At 41.6% G+C, this 26,063-nt stretch overlaps 1 protein-coding gene across 1 annotated transcript in view; it reads right to left on the bottom strand.

Annotated features, from left to right (window-relative positions):
• lcp2a (lymphocyte cytosolic protein 2a) overlaps positions 1-26,063 on the bottom strand; it is a 188,096-nt gene that overhangs the window by 99,182 nt on the left and 62,851 nt on the right. Inside the window, exon 4 of the mRNA XM_059990762.1 lies at positions 3,228-3,293. Within this exon, the coding sequence (XP_059846745.1) occupies positions 3,228-3,293 (66 nt within the window). The remainder of the gene's footprint in view (positions 1-3,227; positions 3,294-26,063) is intronic.

The following is a 26,063-nucleotide window of genomic DNA, read 5'->3' as shown; positions in this document are numbered from 1 at the left end:
GTTGCATATCAACGATTTGGATTATGGAATAGATGGCTTTGTGGCTAAGTTTGCTGATGATACAAAGATAGGTGGAGGGGCTGGTAGTGCTGAGGAAACTGAGAGTCTGCAGACAGACTTGGAAGAATGGGCAAAGAAGTGGCAAATGAAATACAATGTTGAAAAGTGTATGGTCATGCACTTTGGTAGAAGAAATAAACAGGCAGACTATTATTTAGATGGGGAGAGAATTCAAAGTTCTGAGATGCAACGGAACTTGGGAGTCCTCGTGCATGATACATTTAAAGTTAACCTCCAGGTTGAATCGGTGGTGAAGAAGGCAAATGCAATGTTGGCATTCATTTCTAGAGGAATAGAATATAAGAGCAGGGATGTGATGTTGAGGCTCCTTAAGGCACTGGTAAGACCTCACTTGGAGTACTGTGTACAGTTTTGGGCTCCTTATCTAAGGATGTGCTGACGTTGGAGAGGGTTCAGAGAAGATTCACTAGAATGATTCTGGGAATGAGAGGGTTAACATATGAGGAACGTTTGACTGCTCTTGGACTGTACTCCTTGGAGTTTAGAAGAATAAGGGGGGACCTCATAGAAACATTTCGAATGTTAAAAGGCATGGACAGAGTGGATGTGGCAAATTTGTTTCCCATGGTGGGGGAGTCTAGTATGAGAGGGCATGACTTAAGGATTGCAGGGCGCCTATTCAGAACAGAGATGCAAAGAAATTTTTTTAGCCAGAGGGTGGTGAATCTGTGGAATTTGTTGCCAGGGCGGCAGTGGAGGCCAAGTCATTGGGTGTATTTAAGACAGAGATTGATAGGTATCTGAGTAACCAGGGCATCAAAGGTTATGGTGAGAAGGTGAGGGAATGGGACTAAATGGGAGAAAGGATCAGCTCATGATAAGATGGCAGAGCAGACTCAATGGGCCAAATGGCTGACTTCTGCTCCTCTGTCTTATGGTTTCATGGAACAACAATGGCAGGTATTTCTGGGAATAATACAGAAGGTGCAGGATCAGTTCATTCCAAAGAGGAAGAAAGATTCTAAGGGGAGTAGGGGGCGGCTGTGGCTGACAAGGGAAGTCAAGGACAGTATAAAAATAAACGAGAAATATAACATAGCAAACATGAGGAAATCTGCAGATGTTGGAAATTCAAGCAGCACACACAAAATGCTAGTGGAACACAGGCCAGGCAGCATCTATAGGGAGAAGCGCTGTCGACGTTTCGGGCTGAGACCCTTCGTCAGGACTAACTGAAAGGAAAGATAGTAAGAGATTTGAAAGTGGGAGGGGGAGGGGAATATGCAAAATGATAGGAGAAGACCAGAGGGGGTGGGGTGAAGCTGAGAGCCAGACAGGTGACTAGCAAAAGGGATACTGAGCAAGAGAAGGGAAAGGATGATGGGATAGGAGGCCTACAGAGAAAGAAAGGGAGAGGGAGGCACCAGAGAGAGATGGAGAACAGGCAGAGTGATGGGCAGAGAGAGAAAAAACTATATAACTCTGGGATGGGGTAAGAAAGGGAGGGGCATTAACGAAAGTTAGAGAAGTCAATGTTCATGCCATCAGGTTGGAGGCTACCCAGCCGGTGTATAAGGTGTTGTTCCTCCAACCTAAGTGTGGCTTCATCTTGAAGAGGAGGCCATGGGTAGACATATCAGAATGGGAATGGGACATGGAATTAAAATGTGCTGCCACTGGGAGATCCTGCTTTCTCTGGCAGACAGAGCATAGGTGTTCAACAAAATGGTCTCCCAGTCTGCGTCGGGTCTCACCAATATATAAAAGGCCACAACGGGAGCACCGGATGCAGTTTACCACATGCAACTAATATAACTCAATATTTATTGATTCCCTTGGTATCCAGAAATCTATCAATCTTTGTTTTGAATAATTTAATGACTGACCTTCCACAATCCTCTGGGACAGGTCATTCCAAAAATTCAACACTCTGTGAAAATGTTTCTACTCATTTTTGTCCAAGATCCTTATTCCCAGACGATGATCCAGCTTCCAGTCTTCTCAAAAAAGGGCAATATTAACCCTGCATGTAGTCTGTAAGGCTTTTAAAATCCATGTAACTATCAATGAGGTCAGCCCTCATTCTTTCATTCTTAGGAAATATGAACATAACCTACCTAATCACTCCTCACTCAGCAACTCCCTAAAGCAGCCATGTGAATGAATGTATACTATATTTGTTCTATGGTTAGTACTCCTCTCTTAGCCAAGGAACCCAAAACTGTGTAGACAAGGCCTGTTCCGCTTGACATTAATTATGTTATGCAATGGGTAAAATCTTGTTTTGACCATCCTAACAGTTTCTGAGCAGGGGTTTGGGATGCTCTTGTAGTGTGAATGCTACATTATAAAACTGTGGAATCAGGAATGGTACCAAGTTGAACAGAGTTGGAAATTTGTGATCATAAAGAAGGGTGAGGAGAATACTGACTTTGGCAGGGTAATTGACAATCTCAACTTCCTAGTTGCACTAACATTATTGCCTTGTGTTTCTGTTTGCTTGAGATACCTTGTTGACTTTGTTCGAATAATCTGTATGTTTCAGCTTAAATCATAGGAAGATCTTGCATTTGCTAAAAACTCTGACTTGCATGCATACATCAGTTACTTCTACCGGCATGAGACACTGCTTGCTCGTTACTTTTCCCTCCTCAGAATATGGACAGGTAGGTTTCAGTGAGATCAGGAGAATTATTTAATTCCTGTCCTCCTAAATGGACACAAAATCATGTGTACTATTAAGGGTTCCTCTTTCAGCATCAAGGTTGGGTAATTAAAGTACTTTTAATAGAAGATGTGCAGTTTTATCAGGATTAATATAGACCCACAATGCCTTATTAAAGCGAATATGACCTCTGCATTGTGCCTAGCAGCTGACCTTTGACTGAAAAGCTGTAGTTCAGATAGGAATGAAAAATCAATCAATTTTCTCCCTAGACTTAATACCCTGTACTACAATATCTGGGCATTACAGTTTCAAAGTTAGATGGACAGAAAGAGACAAGTACACAATGCAAGTTAAAAGCAGAAGCTGAAAATTAATATATAGTGAAACTCTTACTGACTAGACCTTCAGTAGCAGAAGTAGGTCTAAAATTAGAGCCCATCTGTAACATTTATTTACTAAATGACTTGATGAGTATTTCAATCTTCCCAATATATCTTTGAGTATTTTATTTGTTGTCATATTTATTTTGTGACTCTACCTCTTCGGGAAGAAGCTCTTTTTTTCTTCTCTTTTGTTGATCTCCTGACACAACTGATGAATCTGCCTGTAAGACAGAAAATGGAACATTTATATATGAATGAACTAGATATCAGAGATTATCATTCCTGTGTCATATATAACACAAGTTCTCCAATTTATTGAAATAATTAAAAAAATTTTGTAAATATCCTAGTGTACTTAATAGCTCAATAATATTGTAAATGTATTGTTTAAGCATTCTTTTTTGTTTACAAAATTCATTAAGGGTTAAATAAGAAGTATTTAGGCCACCATATCATAAGTGAGCATCTCACTGAGTAAAAACTAAGTATGGCGGGCTCCCATATTCTCCTTTCAATTAGTTTCTGAAGTTACAAAATATAACAGTGGCAATGAACCCAAGATGACTACCTACCTGTTGAGGGGCAGCATGTTTTTTTTTCAGAAGGGAAAAGAGATATTTGAGTTTTAAAAAAACAGAAAATAGATTGAATTCATAAACAGTCAGTACTGGGTGATAATAATTTTTTTTAAAAAGCAGAAATGGCTGGCTACATCGAAAAGTTAGACACATTTGATTGCACAATAGATAACTAGATTATGTGTACTGAATGAATTGAGAAATATTTTCATAAAATAAAAAGGCCAATGAAGAGTGAGTGTCTGTGTTAATAAGTTAAATTGGTGGAAGTTCATACAATTTGCTTAGAAGTTTAACCAAACCAGCTAAAATAAGTTTTGGTGATATCATGAATATAATACAGAAACATTTATAACCAAAACCATTGTTGGTTGCAGAACACTTTAGATTTCATGAGCTGAATCAAAAGGAAGTGGAATCCATTTCAGCATATGTGGCTGAATTGAAGAAATTGTTCAAGCATTGTCAGTTCAATGATGGGTTGAATGATGCACTGAGAGATCATTTAGTTTGTAGAATCTTACAAGGAAGCATTCAAAAATGGCTCCTAACTGAAGCACAACTCACATTCAAAAGAGCACCTGAAATTATATAAGCATATAACCACATAACAATTACAGCATGAAAACAGGCCATCTTGGCCCTTCTAGTCCATGCCGAACACTTACTCTCACCTAGTCCCACCGACCTGCACAGCCCATAACCCTCCATTCCTTTCTTGTCCATATACCTATCCATTTTTTTAAAAATGACATTTTTTTAAATTGCTTTATAAATGGAAAAAAAGTAGCCGGAAACACAATTGAGTTATAGTCAGGAATGAAACTAAATATGAACAAAATTGCAACATCTAAACAGAAACCTGCCTGCCTGAACAAATCATGTTACTTTGTGGTAGAATCTCATATACACCAGACTTGTGCTGATTTAAAGGCAGAACTTGCAGAAATGCAACGAAGTGGAACTCATGTACAGAGTGTGTCCGGCAAAAATAAATGGCTGGCACTCGGAAGGAAAAAAAAGATTTAAAAAATCAAGATGAATTTTTAATTCATGGACATGGACCCATTGAAGCACATTCTTATGCTTGAGCTTACTGTGTCATGGGAAGAACGTATGGAGGAGGACTACGAGTGGAAAAGAGCCAAGTATAAAGATCTAAAGAACAACTGCCAAAGAAAAGGCGACAGAGCAAAGTGTTGGCCCGTGGATGTCCAGTGTCATGGCTTTGCAGGCCAGTCGCTCTGCAAAGTATACACTGCACTTGGAATCATGGGAGAGAGAAGAAGGAGGGACATTTCTACCACTACAGATGCAGCAGAGAAAGCGTCAAGATGGCTCTAGATAAAGAGGGCCAATCTGTGGGTTGCTGCTAGGGCACAGGCTGGGGTCTGATCAACCCCGGTGGGGTCACCTGGGTGAGGTTGAGACCTGAAACACCTGATGACTCCAGGTAACATCATTGATGTGCCCTAGCTTAGCATCATGCAGATTTTTCTGCAAGAAGAAGAAAGAAAAAGAGTACTGACCTGGATGCTGTTGATGAAGATTCTTATAATGATGAGAGTGACAAGCAACTGACTAGCCTCAAGATTTACAATGTGAAAACTTATAGGAGACAAGCAATATGGTTACACCAGAAGAGAAAGGTAAATTAATTAAAATGAAATTGGACACTGACTTGGCTGTTTCTGTTATTCCACAAAATGAGTTTGAATGGCAATTCAAAAATACTGGACTGATGACTATAGTATCCTACTAAGAATTTACACTGGAGAAAAGTTAATTTCTGTGTGAATGACAACAGTGAAATAGGACAATCAACAAACCACATTGGGTTTGTTTGTGGTAAAAGCAGGAGAGCCAACAATGTTGAGCCATGATTGGGTGAGAAATCTACAAATTGATTGGAGACCCATCTATCACTTGCATGCCATATCCCCTGCAATAGAGAGTCAACTGAAAGCAAATTAAGAAAGGCAGTGGATAATACCACTGCAATGTTCAGTATTAGCATTGGAATATTCAAGCATATCAAAGGTAAAACAGTGTTAAATGAAAATGCCACATCCAAGTTTTATAAAGCCCATCGAGCTCCATATACCATCTGTGATAAAGTGGTGAGTTAGCTAGATCACCTGGAGGCTGAAGAAATTCTTCCCAGTGTTGAGTGGAGCACATGTTCCAAGGAATAAAGTCCTAACCTATGTAATCTTTCGTTACAACTCAGAGCCTCCAGACATGGCAACATCATTGTAAATTTTATGTGTACTATTTCTACCTTATTTACATCTTTTCTGTAGGTAGGTGACCAAAACTTCACACAATATCTCAAATTAAACCTCTCCTACACGTTCATCATCACAATCCATCTCCTGTAGTCAATACATTGATTTATGAAGGCCAATGTGGTTATATGGTTATATGTGCGAAAAGTTTTCTGAATGTCACTGTGATGTCACTTTCAATGATTTATGGACCTGTATTCAGGTGCAATAGTGGAAACATGTGCTTGGAGTTGGAGAAGGTAGTGGAGGTACTTAATGAATACTTTGCTTCAGTATTCACCAGGGATAAAGACCTTGGATGACTTACAGCTGACTGAAATGATTGAGCATATAGAAATTAAGAAAGAGGATGTGCTGGAGCTTTTGAGAAGCATTAAGTTAGATAGGTCACTGGGACAGGATGAGATATTCCCCAGGCTACTGTGGGAAGTATGGGAGGAGATTGCTGAGCCTCTGGTGATGATCTTTGCATCATCAATAGGGATGGGGAGGGTTGCAAATGTTGTTTCCTTGTTCAAGAAAGGGAGTAGAGATAACCCCAGAAGTTATAGTCCAGTGAGTCTGGCTTCAGTGGTGGGCAAGTTGTTGGAGAAGATCCTGAGAGGCAGGATTTAAGAACATTTGGAGAGACATAATCCAATTGAGGATAGTAAGCAAAGCTTTGTAAAGGGCAGGTCATGCCTTACGAGCCTGATTGAATTCTTTGAGGATGTAACAAAACATATTGATGAAGGTAGAGCAGTGGATGTAGTGTATATGGATTTCAGTAAGGCATTTGATAAGGATCCCCATGTGAGGCTTATTCAGAAAATAATGAGGCATGGGATCCAAGGAGACCTTGCTTTGTGGATCTGGAATTGGCTTGCCCACAGAAGGCAAAGTGTGGTTGTAGATGGTTCATATTCTGCATGGAGATCGGTGACCAGATGTGTCATGCAGGGATCTGTTCTGGGAAACTTCCTCTTTGTGATTTTTATAAATGACCTGGATGAGGAAGTAGAAGGGTGGGTTAGTAAGTTTGCTAATGACACAAAAGTTGGGAATGTTGTGGATAGTTTGGAGGGTTGTCAGAGGTTACAGCGCGATATCAATAGGATGTAGAACTGGGCTGAGAAGTGACAGATTGAGTTCAACCCAGATAAGTGTGAAGTGATTTAGTTTGGTAGGTCCAATATGAAGACAGAATATAATATAAATTGTAAGACTTTTGGCAGAGTGGATGATCTGAAAGATCTTGGGGTACGTGTCCATAGGACACTCAAAACTGTGGCACAGGTTGACAGTTTGTTTAAGAAGCCAAATGGTGTGTTGGCATTCATCAACCATGGGACTGACTTCAAGAGTCCTGAGCTAATGTTACAGCTACACAAGACTTTGGTCAGACCCCACTTGGAGTACTGTGCTCAATTCTTGTCATCTTACTACAGGAAGGATGTGGATATGATAGAGAGGGTGCAGAGAAGATTTACAAGAATGTTGCCTGGATTGGAGCATGTACCTTATGAGAATAGGTTGAGTGTACTTGGCCTTTTCTCCTTGGAGTGACAGAGGATGAGAGGTGACCTAATAAAGGTGTATAAAATGAACAGGGGCATTGATTGTGTGGATAGCCAGAAGCTTTTTCCCAGGTCTGACATGACTAACATGAGGGGGCATAGTTTTAAGGTTCTTGGAGATAGATATCAAGGGAATGCCGGGATAAGTTTCTCACACAGAGAATGGTTGGTGCATGGAATGCTCTGCCAGTGACGGTGGTGGAAATGGACACAATAGAGTCTTTTAAGAGCCTCTTAGATAGGTACATGGAGCTTAGAAAAATAGAGGGCTATGCGCTAGGGAAATTCTAGTCTCTAGAGTAAGTTACAGAGTCGGCACAATATTGTGGGCCGAAGGGTCTGTAATGTGCTGTAAATTTCTATGTTCTATAAGTATTCCCATATCCCTTGGTTCTAATGCACAGGTAATTGCCCTGCTGTTCATTGGGTAAGACCGATCCTGGTTGTTCCTACAGTAGGGTAACACCTCGCACTTGTCTGCATTAAATTCTATCTGCTACTTTTCAGCTCTTTTTTTCCAGCTGATCCAAATTCTACTGCAAGCCATGAAGGTCTTCCTTGCTGTCCACTGCACCTCAATATTGGAGTCATCTACAAATTTGCTGATCCAGTTAACCACGTCAATATCCAGATCATAATATAGACGACAAACCACAATGAACCCAGACAGGCAACCAACTACTATTAATCTTTAACATTTTTCACTATGTCAATATCAATATCTAATCCAATTTACTCCCAAATCTTGAATACCGAGCAATTGAACCTTGATTAGCTTCTCATGTGGTATCTTGTCAAATGCCTTGCTAAAGACCATGTAGACAATATCCACTGCCTTGCTTTCATTAATATTCCTGGTAACAGCCTCGAAAAGCTCTATAGGATTGATCAGATACAAACTGACACACATGAAGCCATGCAGACTATCTTTAATCAGTCCATGTCTATCCAAATACTCATGTATCTAGTCCTTTGAATCCCTTCCAATATCTATTCCACTACTGATGTCAGGTTTACCGACCTATAATTTCCTGGTTTACTTTTAAAGCTTTTGTAAACAGCAGAACAATATTGCCTATTCTCAAACCCTCTGGTACCTCACCTGTCACAAAGGATGCCTTGTATCTGGTAGGACCTCAGCAATTTCTGCACTTGCCTGGCACATGGACTGAGGGAACACTTTATCAGGCCCAGGGGATTTATCCACCCTGATCTGCCTCAAAACAAAAAACAATCACCTTATCCTCTGTAAACTGCATCAGGTGCTTGGCTTCACTTCTACTTTGCCTCTCTTTGATAGACTCCGTGTCTAACTTCCAAGTAAATACAGATGCAAAAAATCAATTTAAGGTCTCTCTATCTCTTTTGCTTCCAAGCATGGACTTCCAATCTGATCTTCCAGAGGACCAATCCTCTTAACTTGTCTGTAGAATATCTAGGGATTCTCCTTCACCTTATCTACCAGGGCAAACTCATGCCTTCTTTTAGACCTGATTTCTTTCTTAAGTGTTTTCATGTATTTTCTTTACATTTCATAAGCACCTCATTTGTTCCTATCTGTCTAAAGCAACAATGAACCTTTTTTTTCTTAACCAGGACCTCATTATCTCTTGAAAAACAAGGTTCCCTACACCTGTTATCTTTACTTTTTATTCTGACAGTCACATACAAGCTTTGTACTCTCAAAATTTCACTTTTGAAAACCTCCCACTTACTAAGTTCACCTTTGCCTGAAACTATCCTGTCTCAGTTCACACTTGACAGAGACTTTCTGATATCATCATAATTGGCCCTTCCCCAAATTAAAATTTCATGGGCCAGACCTATCTTGTTGCATATTTGCTTTGAAACTATTGGCATTATGATCACTAGATGTAAAGTGTTCCCGTCACCTGCCCTGTCTTATTTCCTAATTGTAGATCAAGTATCACACACTCTTTTGGTATGGCTTCAATGTACTGACAAAGGAAACTTTCCTGAACACATTTGACAAACTCTATCCCATCTAGTCCTTTTACAGTATGAGAGTCCCAGTCAATATGTGAAAAGTTAAAATCACAGAGAAACATAGAAAACCTACAGCACAATACAGGCCCACAATGCTCACAATGCTATGCTGAACATGTACTTACTTTAGAGATTACCTAGGGTTACCCATAGCCCTTTATTTCTCTAAGCTCCATGTACCTATCCAGCAGTCTCTTAAAAGACCCCATCGTATCCGCCTCCACCATATCACCAACAGCCTATTTCATGCACTCACCACTCTCTGCGTTTTTACAAAAAGCTTTCCCTCACATCTATTCTGTATCTACTTCTAAGCAACTTAAAACTATGCCCTCTCATGTTAGCCACTTCAGCCGTGGGAAAAAGCCTCTGACTATCCGGACCATCAATGCCTCTCATCATCTTATACACCTCTATCAGGTCACCTCTCATCCTCCGCCGCTCCAAGGAAAACAGGCCGTTTACTGAACCTATTCTCATAAGGCATGCTCCCCAATCCAGGCAACATCCTTGTAAATCTCCTCTGCACCCTTTCTATGGCTTCCACATCCTTCCTGTAGTGAGGTGACCAGATCTGAGCACAGTACTCCAAGTGGTGTCTGACCAGGGTCCTATATAGTAAAGCATTACCTCTCGGTTCTTAAACTCAGTCCCACGGTTGATGAAGGTCAATGCACCATATGCCTTCTTAATCACACAGTCCATCTGATCCTCCACATAGTATAACAATCTTATGTTTCTTGCAACAGTTTGTGATCTTTCTGCAAATTTGTTCCTCTAAATTTCTCAGTCTGCAATATGACCCCATTAAAGTGGTTGCTGCTGTCTTATTTCTCAGTTCCCTGGACCCGAATATTGAGCTGCCAGTCCTGTCCCTCCTGCAACCAAGTCTCACTAATGGCTACAACATCATAATTTCAGGTGTTGATCCATACTATGAATTCATCTGTCATTTCTGTGATGGTTCTTGCATTGAAATAAATGCAGCTCAAGACATTCGTCACACCATGAATACCCTTTTGGCTCCTGACTTTGTCTGAGAACTTAACAACATTAGTGTCGGCTTACTGCTCTGGCAGTCTAGTTCGCATCACCTTGCAAATCTAGTTTAAACCCCACTGAGCAGCATTAACAAAACTTACCTCCAGGCTGTTATTCCCCTTCCAGTTCAGGTGAAAACTGGCTCTATTGTACAGGTCGCACAAGAGAGCACAATGATCCAGAAATCTTATGCCTTCCCTCCTACACCCATTCCTGAACCACATGATTAACTAGCACATGGCACAGGTAGCAACCCTGAGATCAGAATCTTGGAGGTCCTGCTCTTTAACTTAATACTTAACTCCCTGAAACATTGACTATTTAACATACACAAAATGCTGGAGCACCTCAGAAGGCCAGGCAGAATCCATGGAAAAGAGTACAGTTGACATTTTGGGCCAAGACCCTTCAGCAGGACTCTCCCTCTCCCTTGTCCTCTCTTAAGGAGTCATGGCCCAAAATGTCAACTGTACTCTTGCCCATAGATCTGTCTGGCCTGCCGAGTTACTGCAGCATTTTGTGTGCATTATTGAGCTCCCTAAACTCACTTTGTGGAACCTGGTCACACTTCCTACCCATGTCATTGATACTAATTTCTGGCTATTTATCCTCCCACTTAAGAATATTGAGGACTGAATCCAGGATGTCCTGGGCTCTGGTACACAGGAGCAACGTACCATTTAGAAATCACCTTCTGATCCACAAAACCTCCCTAATGAATGAATCCCTTGTCACCACAGCTCACCTCTTCTCCCTCCTTCCCTTCTGAGTCAGATACTGTGCCAGAGACCTGCCCACTGTGACTTCCCCACCCTCCCACCTCCACAGTATTGAACGTGGTATACCTGTTGCTGATGAGGATGGTCACAGGGATACTCTGCACTGGCTCCTTAACCCCTTTCCTCTTCCAGACTGCCACCAGGTTTCCTGTGTCCTGCACCTTGGGTGTAGCTACCTCTCTCTATGTTCTATCACCCCTTCAGCCTCCTGAATGATCTGGAGTTCATCCAGTTCCAGCTCCAACTCTTTAAAACAGTGTTAGAAGCTGCAGCTGGACATGCTTCTTGCAGTTGTAGTCATCAGGGAGATTGGAGGTCTCCCTGACTTCCCACATCACACAAGAGTTGCATTCCACTACCCTGCCTGGCATCTCTACTGTTCTCACTGAGCAAGTATAAAGAAGGAAGAATAATAAATTTTGTGTGTGGGGGTGGGGGGGGGGAGAAAACGCTATTTAAAGTTTTTTGCCTTCTCTAGTTGAAGCCTCAAAATCCCTACTCTGACTCAGGGTAGAAGATGGTTATGGATGTAGTTTTGGGGTACCTGGCAACACATGATAAATAAGGCCAAAGTCACCATGGTTTCCTTAAGGGAAAATCCTGCCTAATAAATCTGTTAGAATTCTTTAAGTAAATAAGCAGGATAGGCAAAGGAGAATCGGTGGATATTGTGTACTTGAATTTTCAGAAGGCCTTTGACAAGAGCTCATGGTGTTACAGGGAAGATACTGGCATGGACAGGTACTATAGATACCTGTATCTATAGTAAGTTGAGTGAAATTATTCCTTGTTCTCAGGAGCCTGATGGTTGAGGGGTATTAACTGTTCCTGAACCTGGTGATGTGAGTCTTGAGGCCCCTGAATTTTCTTCCTGATGGCAGCAGCAAAAAGAAAGCACGGGCTCGGTGCTGGGGGTCTCGGATAACTGATGTTGCTTTCCTACATCCATGTAGATGCGCTCAACGATGGGAGAGCTTTACCTCTGTTGGAATAGGCCGTATCCACCACTTTCCATTTTGCTCTTTTTGTCTTGGTTATAAGGTGAACACACTCTTCATCTTATTAATATTAATGAGGAGGTATAAAGGCCTGAAGATGCATTCAGCATGTTAGGGACAGCTTCTTCTCTGCCATGAACACTACCTCACTACTTTGCTCTCTTTTTGGCATTATTTATTTATTTTTATGTTATATCATTTATTGATATTTTTATGTATTGCACTATTTTGCTGCACTAAAACAAAAAAAATCACAAAATGTCAGTGACCTGATTCTGATTTTAAGACCCGCAGACATAGGAGCTAAATTAGGCCTTTAGTTCAAAGGACATTTATTATCAAAATCTGTTTACCTTCTACAACCTGAGATTCATCTCCTTACAGGCAGTCACAAAACAAGAAACCCAAAAGATCAGATTTTTAAAAAGACCAATGAACACCAAAAGTGCAGAGAGAGAAAAAAAAATCATGCAAACAATAAAAGTAAGCAAATGGCATTTAGAACAAAAGGGAGCTCTCATCTTGGAACAGGCCTGTAGGCACAAACTCAGCAAACGGTGGAATAAATGTTATGGAGCTGACGTGTATTATACGCCTGAAACCAGTTCTCCTTCATTATAATATATGTAATACATAAAAATTTTGTTTCTGATTCTGATATGGACTTCAGGAGAAGGAAACCGGAGGTCCATGAGTCAGTCCTCATTGGAGGATTTAAATAGCTTGGTGTTATTATTTCTGAGGACCTCTCGGGCCCAGCACATAAGTGCAATTACAAAGAAAGTACAGAAGCACCTCTCCTTCGGTAGGCGTTATCAGACATTTGGCATGACTTTGACAAACTTCAATATGTGCGTAGCAGAGAGTGTATTGACCAACTGAATGTCCTTGAACAAAAATTCCTACAAAAACTGATTGATACAACCCAGTCCATCATGGGTAGAACCCTCACAACCTTTGAACACATCTATATGACATGCTGTTGCGGGAAAGAGGCATCCATCATCACAGACTCCCATCACCCAGAACATGCTCTCTTCTCACTGCTGCATCAGGAAGAAGGTACAGGAGCTTCAGGACTCCCACCACCAGATTCAAGAACAGTTACTACCCCTCAACCATCAGGCCACTTTTACATCACATATTTAAAAAGAAAACAATTATTTGCACATTTCCTTTGGCCTTTCTCTAAACATAACACTTTTCCCTCTTACTTGTCATTTCCAACATGGAAAAAAGACTTTGACTAACTATCCTGTCTATGCTTTTCATAATTTTATAAATTCTATAGGTTTTCCTTCAGACTCCTACACTCCAAAGAAAACTATCCAAGTTTGTCCAACTTTCTAATTCTGGTGAACCTCTTCTGCACCCTCTCCAAACCTCCATATCCTTCCTGTAAAGCATGAACCAGAACTGCAAACACTATTCCAAATGTGGTCACACCAAAGTTTTGTGCAGCTGCTACATGACTTTTGAACATGCCTTTTTTTATCACCCTCTCCACTTTCAGAAAGCTTTGGACTTGCATCCAAGATCCCTCTGAAGTGGGATCTAGAAGTGGGATCGCCGTTCAGAAGTGTCCTGACATTTACTATTCTCCTTACAATTAATCTCCCAGAGTGCAGCACATCATATTTGTGCAGACCAACCTGCATCTGTCATTTATCTGCTCTTCTCTCCAATTTATCTGCTGTATGCCCTGCGGGCAACTTTGTCCACTATCACAACACCGTCAGTATTTGTGTTGGCTTCAAATGTAATCAGTCCATCAATATTTTTTGATTAAAACATTCCACATGTATCACACGCAATAGTGGTCTCAACACTGACTCCTGTGGAACATGCTGTTATTTGTGTTAATATATCAATGATTTGAATGAAAATGTTGATGGGTGGATAAGCAAATTTGCAAATGGCATTACGATTCATGGAGATGAGGATGGTGTAAAAGACTGTCAAAGAATACAACAGAATATAAATCAGTTACAGGTATGGGCTGAGAAATGGCAAATAGAGTTTCATGCAGGCAAGTGTGAGATTTTGTACTGTTCAAATGAAAGAAGAAAGTATACAGTTAATGGTAAACCCCTTAATAGCTTTGAAGTGTGGAGAGATCTTGGGGTTCACATCCATCGTTCACTGAAAGTGGCTGTGCAGGGGTGGATAAAGTGATAAAGCAGGCATAAGTAATGCTTGCCTTTGTTGTTAGGGGTGTTGAGTATAAGATTAAGAAAGTCCTGCTGCAGCTTTATGAAGTCAGGCTGCACTTGGAATATTGTGCACATTTCTTATTGCTCCATTATAGGATGGTGGGAAGGGTGCAGAAGAGCAATATCAGGTTGCTGCTCAAATCAGAATATGCGAGCTGTAAGGAAAGGTTGGACAAACTTGGATTAGTTTCCTTACAGTTTCAGAGACTGAGGTGAGACCTGATCAAGCATTTTTAAATGATGAGAGGCATAGATAGGGTAAACAGTAGAATCTTTTCCCCAGGGTAGAAATATCAAACACCAGAGAGCATATTTTAAAGGCTGGGCTGGCAGAGTTTAATGGTGATGTGAAGGGCAAATTATTATGCAGAGAGTGGTAGGCACCTGGAATATATTACCAGTGCAAGCAGGTAGTCTGGTCACATTTACCAGGCTTTTAGATACTTAAACATGAAGGGAATGGAGGGGTATGGTTGATACACCAGAAGAGAATATTTAATATAAACTTGCATCAAGATCAACACAACATTCTACTCTATCCAGTGCACTATACATTCTGCTCTATCAAAGGTCACAGACTTCCAGTCAGAGAAATTCTCCTCCACTTGTACTCTCGATCGACTTTGAGTCCAATCTACAAAATCATCTTAGATCCTAGATCAGCCTTCCATAAGGGACTTCCTTTAGTGCTGTACCAAAGTCCTTGTAGACAAAATTCACTACATTACTCTAATCAATCTGAAGTCTACCATCACTGCAGGACTTGGATGTATCCAGACAAAGAAGGAAGCAGGAAAATAATCACTGCATCACTCTGCTCACCCAGAAAACTGCCTTCTCCAAAAGCTCCCATCTGGAAAGTGCTATAGGGTTCTTCAAACAAATCTCCATGCCCTCTTAAAAGTTTCTTCTGCCAGGTAGTTAATTTGATCAACCATTTTAGTTAGCCACCCCCACTGCCATCTATTACTTCAGTCACTATAGGCACTTCCAACTGCTGTTTACATTGCAAATATATGCTGGGATGTCCTTGTACAAAACACCCTAAAGGTTAACTTGCAAGTTGAGTCAGTGTTACTGTGGACTATCACTTTAAAAGAGTGCTTCAGTGAGGCAGGATGATGATGTTGCTCACTGACTGACCCACAGCTTGTTAACCTTTAAAACACAGACTGTCACAGTCAGAAGTCAGAAGAAGAGAGAGAGAGAAAAAGAAAAATAAATCTGGAAAAGGTAGTAGCTCCAGCTGGTCGAAGCTGGGAATTTGGAACTCTGCTATACCTACAAGGGTGGGTTGATTATCGATCCAGTGCACTTTGAATGTGTGGTTGTCACTTTGTATAATCCATAGGAGTGGATTTAGGAACTCCTGTGGGACCACTCGAAGTTAACCCTTGCCTGGGTATGTTATGTGGTAACCCCTTGAAGACAACATCCCTGTGATAGATCACTCTGGTGGTAATTCAGATGTGGATTTGGAATAAATATCAGTTGTTGAAGATCCTCCGTCGAGCATTTATTAATTACCATTGTGGAACCTATGGAATTCGACATAATTACCTTCTCTCTACGTTTAACCTTGGATTACAAATATCTCTCTCCCATCATTTATTCCGTGGATGAACTGAACTTTCACACTTAACCATCTCAAGACTCTAAGCCTTTTCTCCCCAAGCTCGACAGTTTGGGAGTTATATTTAGACACATATACCTAACACTGTTAACTTCTGTTTATCTTGCTTAAGTTGCTATATTATAAGTAGATACTAATAAAGATAATGGTTTTAACATTAAAACCAGACTCTATTGCTGCTGGTTCATTTCTAAATGGTTACAGTTCGTAACAAAGGAAAATGCAATATTAGCCTTCATTTCAAGAGATCTAGAATAGAAGAGCAGATATGTGATGCTGAGGCTTTATAATGCACAGGGGAGACCTCACCAGTTCTGGGCTCCTTATCTAAGAAAAAATGTACTGGGATTGGAGAGGGTTCAGAGGATGTTTTTTAAATTTTTAAATTTCTATTGTATTTACTTCGATTTGTACTTCAGGGAGCACAAAGCACAGAAACAAATATCACTGTGATGATTATCTAGTATCAATTGTTTGGTGACAATAAAGTAAAGTAGTAGGTTCACAAGAATTGATTCTGGGAATGAAAGGGTTATCATAGGAGGAACATTTGATGGCTCTGGGTCTGTATTCGCTGGAATTTAGGAGGATGAGGGGGGAACTCATTGAAACCTTTTAAATGCTGAAAAGCCTAGACAGAGTAGGTGAGAAGGATGTGTCCCATTGTGGGAGAGTCACGGACAAGAGGGCACAGCCTCAGGATAGAGGATGTCCATTCAAAACAGAGATGTGGAGAAATTTCTTTACCTGGAGGGTGGTAAATCTGTGGAATCTTTTACCACAGGCAGCTGTGGAGGCCAGGTCATTGGGCGTAATTAAGACAGCTTGGTAGGTTATTGATTGGTCATGGTGAGTTGAAGGTTACAGGAAGAAGGCCAGGCAATGTGGCTGAAGAGAGGAAACAAAAGGATCAGACTCGATTGGCCGATTTGCCTAATTCTACTCCTATATCTTATGAATGTGTGGTATTTATGTACATTTGATTCCGTTTTCATGCTTTAACCTTTCCGTTAATATATTTTAGTATAATTGTTTATTGTATAATTGTTTATTATATTTGCTGAATGCTGTCTTTGTTGCATGTTGCATATATATCAAATAAATATGATCCTTTATCTTTGATCCTTCATCACCAGCTCAAAAAACTCAATAAAGTTCCTAAGACATAATCTGCTCCATATAAAATCATGAAGGCCAACTCTAAAAAGCCAGTGTTTTTTTTTCTAAATGTTATCACTAAGTCTCCTGTCTTATAGCTTACCTACCAATGTTGGAAATCTCAGTGAACTAAAATAGGCTGGGTTATTCCTTTTGCTTGTCTTTAACAACTGAACAACATTGGCCACATGGACTTCATCTAGTTGGAAAGGATACAAAGATCTATGTCAAGCTCCCAGCAATCTTCTCTCTTGCTTACATAATCTTTCAAGAATTGAATTCTGCTCCACCTTAGCATCTTGCATTAATGGAGTTTCAGTCAATATTGGGACTTAATCAAAGTCACCCACTAAAACAAGGCTGTTGCCTTTACATTTCCTCATAATCTGCCCATATATCTGTTCCTTTTATCTTACACTGTTAATTGGGAAGCCTATAATATAACCCCATCTCATTGATACCATTTCTGGCATCGACCAATATCTACTTAAGTTACAGCTGTGACATTCTCTTTGCATATTGATCATAGAACAGTACAGCCAGGAACAGACCCCTTGGCCCAATTAAATTAGTAATCAAATGGCTTGTTTAGCTAACCTCTTCTGTCTTCTTATAGCATATGCCCTCTACTCCAGGCAGCATGCTGGTAAACCTCTTAAGTAGGGCAATCAAAACTGTATGCAATATTCCAAATGTGGGGTAACTAGAGTTTTATAAAGCTGCAGCTTAGCATCCTGACCTTTGAACTTAAAGACTTGCTCGTAACAGTATACTGGGTCTTTACATTTGACCTACAAAGGTGCAATGCTTCACATTTGGCCAGATTAAATTCCATCTCCCATTTCTCTGCCCATATCAGAAACTGATCTACATCCGATTGCATTCTTTAACAGTCTTCTACCCTATCCACAACACCACCAATCTTGATTAGTAATGCAACTCCCCTACCTCTTTTCCTTCCTCATTTTCAAATATTCCTACAACACTAAGCCACTCGTCCTGTCCCATTCTCAACCAGATCTCTGCAATGGCCAAAACAATAGACAATAGACAATAGACAATAGACAATAGACAATAGGTGCAGAAGTAGACCATTCGGCCCCTCGAGTCTGCACCGCCATTCTGAGATCATGGCTGATCATTCACTATCAATACCCAGTCCCTGCCTTATCCCCATATCCCTTGATTCCCCTATCCATCAGATATCTATCTAGCTCCTTCATGAAAGCATCCAGAGAATTGGCTTCCACCATCTTCCGAGGCAGTGCATTCCACACCTCCACAACTCTCTGGGAGAAGAAGCTCTTCCTCAACTCTGTTTTAAATAACTGACCTCTTATTCTCAATCCATGCCCTCTGGTACTGGACTCTCCCAACATCTGGAACATATTTCCTGCCTCAATCCTATCAAATCCTTTAATTATCTTAAACGTTTCAATCAGATCCCCTCTCAATCTCCTCAATTCCAGTGTGTACAAGCCCAATCTCTCCAATCTCTCTGCGTAAGACAGCCCTGCCATCCCAGGAATCAACCTAGTGAATCTACGCTGCACTTCCTCAATTGCCAGAATATCCTTCCTTAAACCTGGAGACCAAAACTGTACACAATATTCCAGGTGTGGTCTCACCAGGGCCCTGTACAAATGCAAAAGGACATCCTTGCTCTTGTGCTCAATTCCCCTTGTAATAAAGGCCAACATTCCATTTGCCCTCTTCACTGCCTGTTGCACTTGCTCATTCACCTTCATTGACTGGTGAACTAGGACTCCTAGGTCTCTTTGCATTTTTCCCTTACCTAACTCTACACCGTTCAGACAATATTCTGCCCTCTTGTTCCTGCTTCCAAAGTGGATAACTTCACATTTATTCACATTGAATGACATCTGCCAAGTATCTGCCCACTCAACCAGCCTATCCAAGTCTCCCTGTATTCTCCTAACGTCCTCTTCGCATGTCACACTGCCACCCAGTTTAGTATCGTCAGCAAACTTGCTGATATAGTTTTCAATGCCCTCATCTAAATCATTAACATAAATCGTAAAGAGCTGTGGTCTCAATACAGAGCCCTGTGGTACCCCACTAGTCACCTCCAGCACGTTATAGCACTAATGGCAATGCTAAGTTTATATGCCTTACCTAAAATGCACTTTGCATTATATAATGCAATTGAGGATGGCAGCAGTAATAGGGGACTCTATAGTTAGGGGGGAAGATAGGTGATTCTGTGGGCATGAAAAACAAACATGGATAGTAGTTTGCCTCCCAGGTGCCAGGGTTCGTGATGCTTCTGAACACATCCACAATATCCTGAAATGGGAATGTGAGCAGCCAGAGGTTGTGGTACATCTTGGTACCAACGACATATGTAGAAAAAGGGGAGGAGGTCCTTAAAGCAGAATACAGGGAGTTTGGAAGGAAGCTGAGAAGCAGGACCTCAAAGTTACTAATCTCAGGATTGCTGCCTGTGCCATGTGACAGTGAGTACAGGAATAGAATGAGGTGGAAAATAAATGTGTGGCTGAGGGATTGGAGCAGGGGGCAGGGATTCAGATTCTTGGATCATTGGGACCTCTCCCACAGCAGAAAGGGCAGGTTGCACTTGAATCCGAGGGGGACCAATATCCTGGTGGGGAGGTTTGCTAATGCACTGGAGAGGGTTTAACCAAGAATTGCAGGGGAGTGGGAACTGAAGTGAAGAGGCAGAAGATGGGAAGGTTGGAGCACAAGTAGTGACAGTTTGTAGGGATTTTGTGAGGAAGGATAGGCAGATGAAACTGCAAATGGTTTGAGCCTGATGGTTTGCGATGTGTCTATTTTAATGCAAGAAGTGTCATAAACAAGGCGGATGAACTTAGAGCATGGATTAATACATGAAACTATTGCAAAGATGAAGTGAAGTTAAGATAGAAACATAGAAAATAGGTGCAGGAGTAGGCCATTCGGCCCTTCGAGCCTGCACCGCCATTCAGTATGATCATGGCTGATCATCCAACTCAGAACCCTGTACCTGCTTTCTCTCCATACCCCCTGATCCCATTAGCCACAAGGACCATATCTAACTTCCTCTTAAATATAGCCAATGAACTGGCCTCAACTGTTTCCTGTGGCAGAGAATTCCACTGATTCACCACTCTCTATGTGAAGAAGTTTCTCCTCATCTCGGTCCTAAAAGGCTTCCACTTTATCCTTCGCTGTGACCCCTCGTTCTGGACTTCCCCAACATCGGAAACAATCTTCCTGTATCTAGCCTGTCCAATCCCTTTAGAATTTTATACGTTTCAATAAGATCACCCCTCAATCTTCTAAATTCCAGTGAGTATAAACCCAGTCAATCCAGTATTTCTTCATATGAAAGTCCTGCCATCCCAGGAATCAATCTGGTGAACCTTCTCTGTACTCCCTCTATGGCAAGAATGTCTTTCCTCAGATTAGGGGACCAAAACTGTACACAATATTCTAGGTGCGGTCTCACCAAGGCCTTGTACAACTGCAGTAGAACCTCCCTGCTCCTGTATTCAAGTCCTCTTGCTATGAATGCCAACATACCATTCGCATTTTCCACCACCTGCTGTACCTGCATGTCCACTTTCAATGACTGGTGTACAATGACACCCAGGTCTTGTTGCACCTCCCCTTTTCCTAATCGGCCACCATTCAGATAGATAGATACTTTATTCATCATTTTTCCAGTGTCCCATACACTTATTGTAGCAAAACTAATTACAAACAGTATTTAACTCAGTATAAATATGATATGCATCTAAAATCACCCTCCCAAAAAGCATTAATAAATAGCTTTTAAAAAGTTCTTAAATAGTTTACTAAAGTGCATTGAGTGGTAACTTAAGCTCAGTCCTAACCCCAGCACTTTAACACGTCTTGCCCCTGGTAGTTGAATTGTAGAGCCGAATGGCGTTGGGGAGTAATGATCTCTTCATCCTGTCTGAGGAGCATTGCATTGACAGCAACCTGCCGCTGAAGCTGCTTCTCTGTCTCTGGATGGTGCTGTGCAGAGGATGTTCAGGGTTTTCCATGATTGACCGTAGCCTACTCAGCGCCCTCCTCTCTGCCACCGATGTCATACTCTCCAGTTCTGTGCCCACGACAGAGCCCGCCTTCCTTACCAGCTTATTAAGACGTGAGGCGTCCCTCTTCTTAATGCTGCCTCCCCAGCACGCCACCACAAAGAAGAGGGCGCTCTCCACAACTGACCAATAGAACATCTTCAGCATCTCACTACAAATATTGAATGATGCCAGCCTTCTGAGGAAGTACAGTCGACTCTGTGCTTTCCTGCACAGGGCATCTTTGTTGGCAGATATTAATCTGTTTTCCTGTTCTTGCCACAAAAGTGTAACCTCACATTTATCCACATTAAATTGCATCTGCCATGAATTTGCCCACTCACCTAACCTATCCAAGTCACCCTACATCCTCTTAGCATCCACCTCACAGCTAACACCGCCGCCCAGCTTTGTGTCATCCGCAAACTTGGAGATGCTGCATTTAATTCCTCGTCTAAGTCATTCATATATATTGTAAACAACTGGGGTCCCAGCACTGAGCCTTGCGGTATCCCACTAGTCACTGCCTGCCATTTTGAAAAGGTCCCGTTTATTCCCACTCTTTGCTTCCTGTCTGCCAACCAATTCTCTATCCATATCAATACCATATCCCCAATACCGTGTGCTTTAAGTTTAACCTCCTGTGTGGAACCTTGTCAAAAGCCTTTTGAAAATCCAAATATACCACATCCACTGGCTCTCCCCTATCCACTCTACTAGTTACATCTTCAAAAAATTCTATAAGATTCGTCAGACATGATTTTCCTTTCACAAATCCATGCTGACTTTGTCGGATGATTTCACCTCTTTCCAAATGTGCTGTTATCACATCTTTGATAACTGACTCTAGCATTTTCCCCACCACCAATGTCAGGCTAACCGGTCTATAATTCCCTGGTTTTTCTCTCCCTCCTTTTTGAAAAAGTGGGGTTACATTAGCCACCCTCCAATCCTCAGGCACTAATCCAGAATCTAAAGAGTTTTGAAAAATTATCACTAATGCATCCACTATTTCTTGGGCTACTTCCTTAAGCACTCTGGGCTGCAGACCATCTGGCCCTGGGGATTTATCTGCCTTTAATCCATTCAATTTACCTAACACCACTTCCCTACTAACACATATTTCCCTCATTTCCTCCATCTCACTAGACCCTCGGTCCCCTACTATTTCCAGAAGATTATTTATGTCCTCCTTAGTGAAGACAAAATCAAAGTAGTTATTCAATTGGTCTGCCATGTCCTTGTGCCCCATAATCAATTCACCTGTTTCTGACTGTAAGGGACCTACATTTGTCTTGACCAATCTTTTTCTGTTCACATATCTATAAAAGCTCTTACAGTCAGTTTTTATGTTCCCTGCCAGCTTTCTCTCATAATCTTTTTCCCCCTTTCCTAATTAAGCCCTGTGTCCTCCTCTGCTGGTCTCTGAATTTCTCCCAATCCTCAGGTGTGCTGCTTTTTCTGGCTAATTTGTATGTTCCTTCTTTGGACTTGATACTATCCCTGATTTCCCTTGTCAGCCATGGGTGCGCTACCTTCCCTGATTTATTCTTTTGCCAAACTGGGATGAACAATTGTAGTTCATCCATGCGATCTTTAAATGCATTGCATATCCACCTTCAATCCTTTAAGTATCATTTGCCAGTCTATCTTAGCTCATTCACGTCTCATACCTTCAAAGTTACCCTTCTTTAAGTTCAGAACCTTTGTTTCTGAATTAACTATGTCACTCTCCATCTTAATGAAGAATTCCACCATATTATGGTCACTCTTACCCAAGGAGCCTCGCACGACAAGATTGCTACTAACCCTTCCTCATTGCTCAATACCCAATCTAGAATGGCCTGCTCTCTAATTGGCTCCTCGACATGTTGGTTCAGAAAACCATCCCGCATACATTCCAAGAAATCCTCTTCCTCAGCACCCTTACCAATTTGGTTCATCCAATCTATATGTAGATTGAAGTCACCCATTATAACTACTGTTCCTTTATTGCACACATTTCTAATTTCCTGTTTAATGTCATCCCCAACCTCACTACTACTGTTAGGTGGCCTGTACACAACTGCCACCAGCATTTTCTGCCCCTTAGTGTTATCCAACTCTACCCATATCGATTCCACATCCTCCAGGCTGAAGTCCTTCCTTTCTATTGCGTTAATCTCCTCTCTAACCAGCAATGCTACCCCATCTCCTTTTCTTTCCTGTCTATCCCTCTTGAATATTGAATATCCCTGGATGTTGAGCTCCCATCCTTGGTCACCCTGGAGTCATGTATCTGTGATCCCAACTATATCATATTCATTAATAACTATCTGCACATTCAATTCATCCACCTTGTTACGAATGCTCCTCGCATTGACACACAAAGCCTTCAGGCTTGTTTTTACAACACTCTTAGCCCTTATACAATTATGTTGAAAAGTGACCCTTTTTGCTTTTTGCCCTGGATTTGCCTGCCTGCCACTATTACTTTTCACCTTACTACTTTTTGCTTCTACCCTCATTTTACACCCCTCTGTCTCTCTGCACTTGTCCCCATCCTCATCACATTCTACAGGGGTTGTATTGAGAGCATCCTGAGCAACTGCATCACTGCCTGGTTCGGAAATTGCACCATCTCAGATCGCAAGACCCTGCAGCGGATAGTGAGGTCAACTGAGAAGATCATCGGGGTCTCTCTTCCCACCATCACGGACATTTACACTACACGCTGCATCCACAAAGGAAACGGCATTATGTGGACCCCACGCACTGCAAATACAATCTCTTCTCCCTCCTGCCATCTGAGAAAAGGCTCCAAAGCATTTGGGCTCTTATGACCAGACTATATAACAGTTTCTTCCCCAAAGGTATCAGACTCCTCAATACCCAAAGCCTGGACTAACACCTTGCCCTACTGTCCTGTTTATTATTTATTGTAATGCCGGTACTGTTTTTGTATACTTTATGCAGTCCATTGTAGGTCTGTAGTCTAGTGTAGCTTTCTCTGTGTTTTTTTTATTACGTAGTTCAGTCTAGTTTTTTGTACTGTGTCATGTAAACCATGGTCCTGGAAAACGTTGTCTCATTTTTACTATGCACTGTACCAGCAGTTATGGTCGAAATGACAATAAAAGTTGACTTGACTTGACTTGACTTATCCCCCTGCCACATTAGTTTAAATCCTCCTGAACAGCAGGACTTCCTTGACTTATTTCTATTTTCCTCTTCCTCGACCCTAACACCCTGGTTTCCTTCCCCTTGCCAACTCAGTTTAAACCCTCCCTAACAGCTATGTTAAACAATCCCACCAGGATATTAGCACCCTTTGAGTTCAGATGTAACCCATCGTTTCTGTATAAGTCATGCCTTCCCCAAAATAGATCCCAGTGATCTAAGAATTTGAAGCCCTGCCCCCTGCACCAGTTACTTAGCCACACATTCATCTGCTTAATTCTGCTATTCTGACAATTATTAGCACGTGGCTCAGGCAGTAATCCTGAGATTATTACTCTGGAGGTCCGGCTTTTCAATTTTCCTCCTAGCTCCCAGTAATCTTCCCTCAGGACCTCCTCTCTTTTTCTGTGTATGTCATTGGTACCAACATGTACCAAGACTTCTGGTTGCTCGCCCTCTCTCCTGAGAATACTCTGGACCCGATCCGAGATATCCCACACCTTGGCATCAGGGGGGCAACACACCATCCGGGTATCCTTGTCCAGCTCACAGAATCTCTTGTCTGTTCCCCTCACAATGGAATCCCCTATAACAACTGCATTTCTCCTTGCTCGCTTGATCATGGCACTGGGCAGAGTGCCAGAGTCCCGTTTGTTGTGGTCTTCTTCTGTCTGGTCAACCTCTCCAACAGTATCTAAAACTATATATTGATTCCTGAGGGGGACTGTCTCAGAGGTACTGTCCACTATCTCTCTATAGGTACGATCAATCACCTCCTCACTTTCTCTAATAAGCTGAAGGTCATCAAGTTGTTGCTCCAGATCCCTCACACGATCCCTAAGGAGCTTCATCTCATTGTATCTGAGCAGATGTATTCCTGGGGGAGTCTGGGAGTCTCCCAAGGTCCCCACATCTGGCACTCCAAGCACAACACTAATCCTAAATGCATACCTCTAATGCTACAGTTAGCTCTAAATAAATAAACCTGTAACCTACCACTTAACTGTAAGACTCTTCCCACAGGAAGCCTCTTCCCGTTTCCGCCTAAGCCCATTGAGCCAAAGCCCTATACCCATTCACTCTGCTTCCCGCTGGATATGGCAGTGTTCTTTTTAAATCTTCTGCACTCTGAGATCACATGCCTGTGCATTTGTGCCCCTTTTATCCCAAGTAGTTAAAAAAATCTGAACTTTTTCCCAAAAAACCAGCAACTTACTCCTCTGCCTGCTTGTTGTGATTCAGATGGCGCTAAATGGCAAATCCTTTGCTTGTATCTTCACAAACAGCTCTATTTCCATCTTTAATATTTTTATTTTTCCCTTTCAGGGTTGTTTTGAAGACCCTGACCTGGAGTTACACGCTAAACTTGGTTCTTTGTGGGAATGGGACCAGTTCCTGGTGTTTCATGACTGGCTATCGTTTGGAATGCCAAGGGTTCGGCTTGAATTTGGAAGCCTGACATCTCAGGGGTCTGGATACGGGCAGATCGAGGGTCGGTGTCACATCGGGGGAGTCAG

This window comes from Hypanus sabinus, chromosome 15, assembly GCF_030144855.1.
Source record: "Hypanus sabinus isolate sHypSab1 chromosome 15, sHypSab1.hap1, whole genome shotgun sequence".
Classification (NCBI taxonomy): Eukaryota; Metazoa; Chordata; class Chondrichthyes; order Myliobatiformes; family Dasyatidae; genus Hypanus; species Hypanus sabinus.
This window is presented reverse-complemented; position numbering and strand designations above follow the sequence as displayed.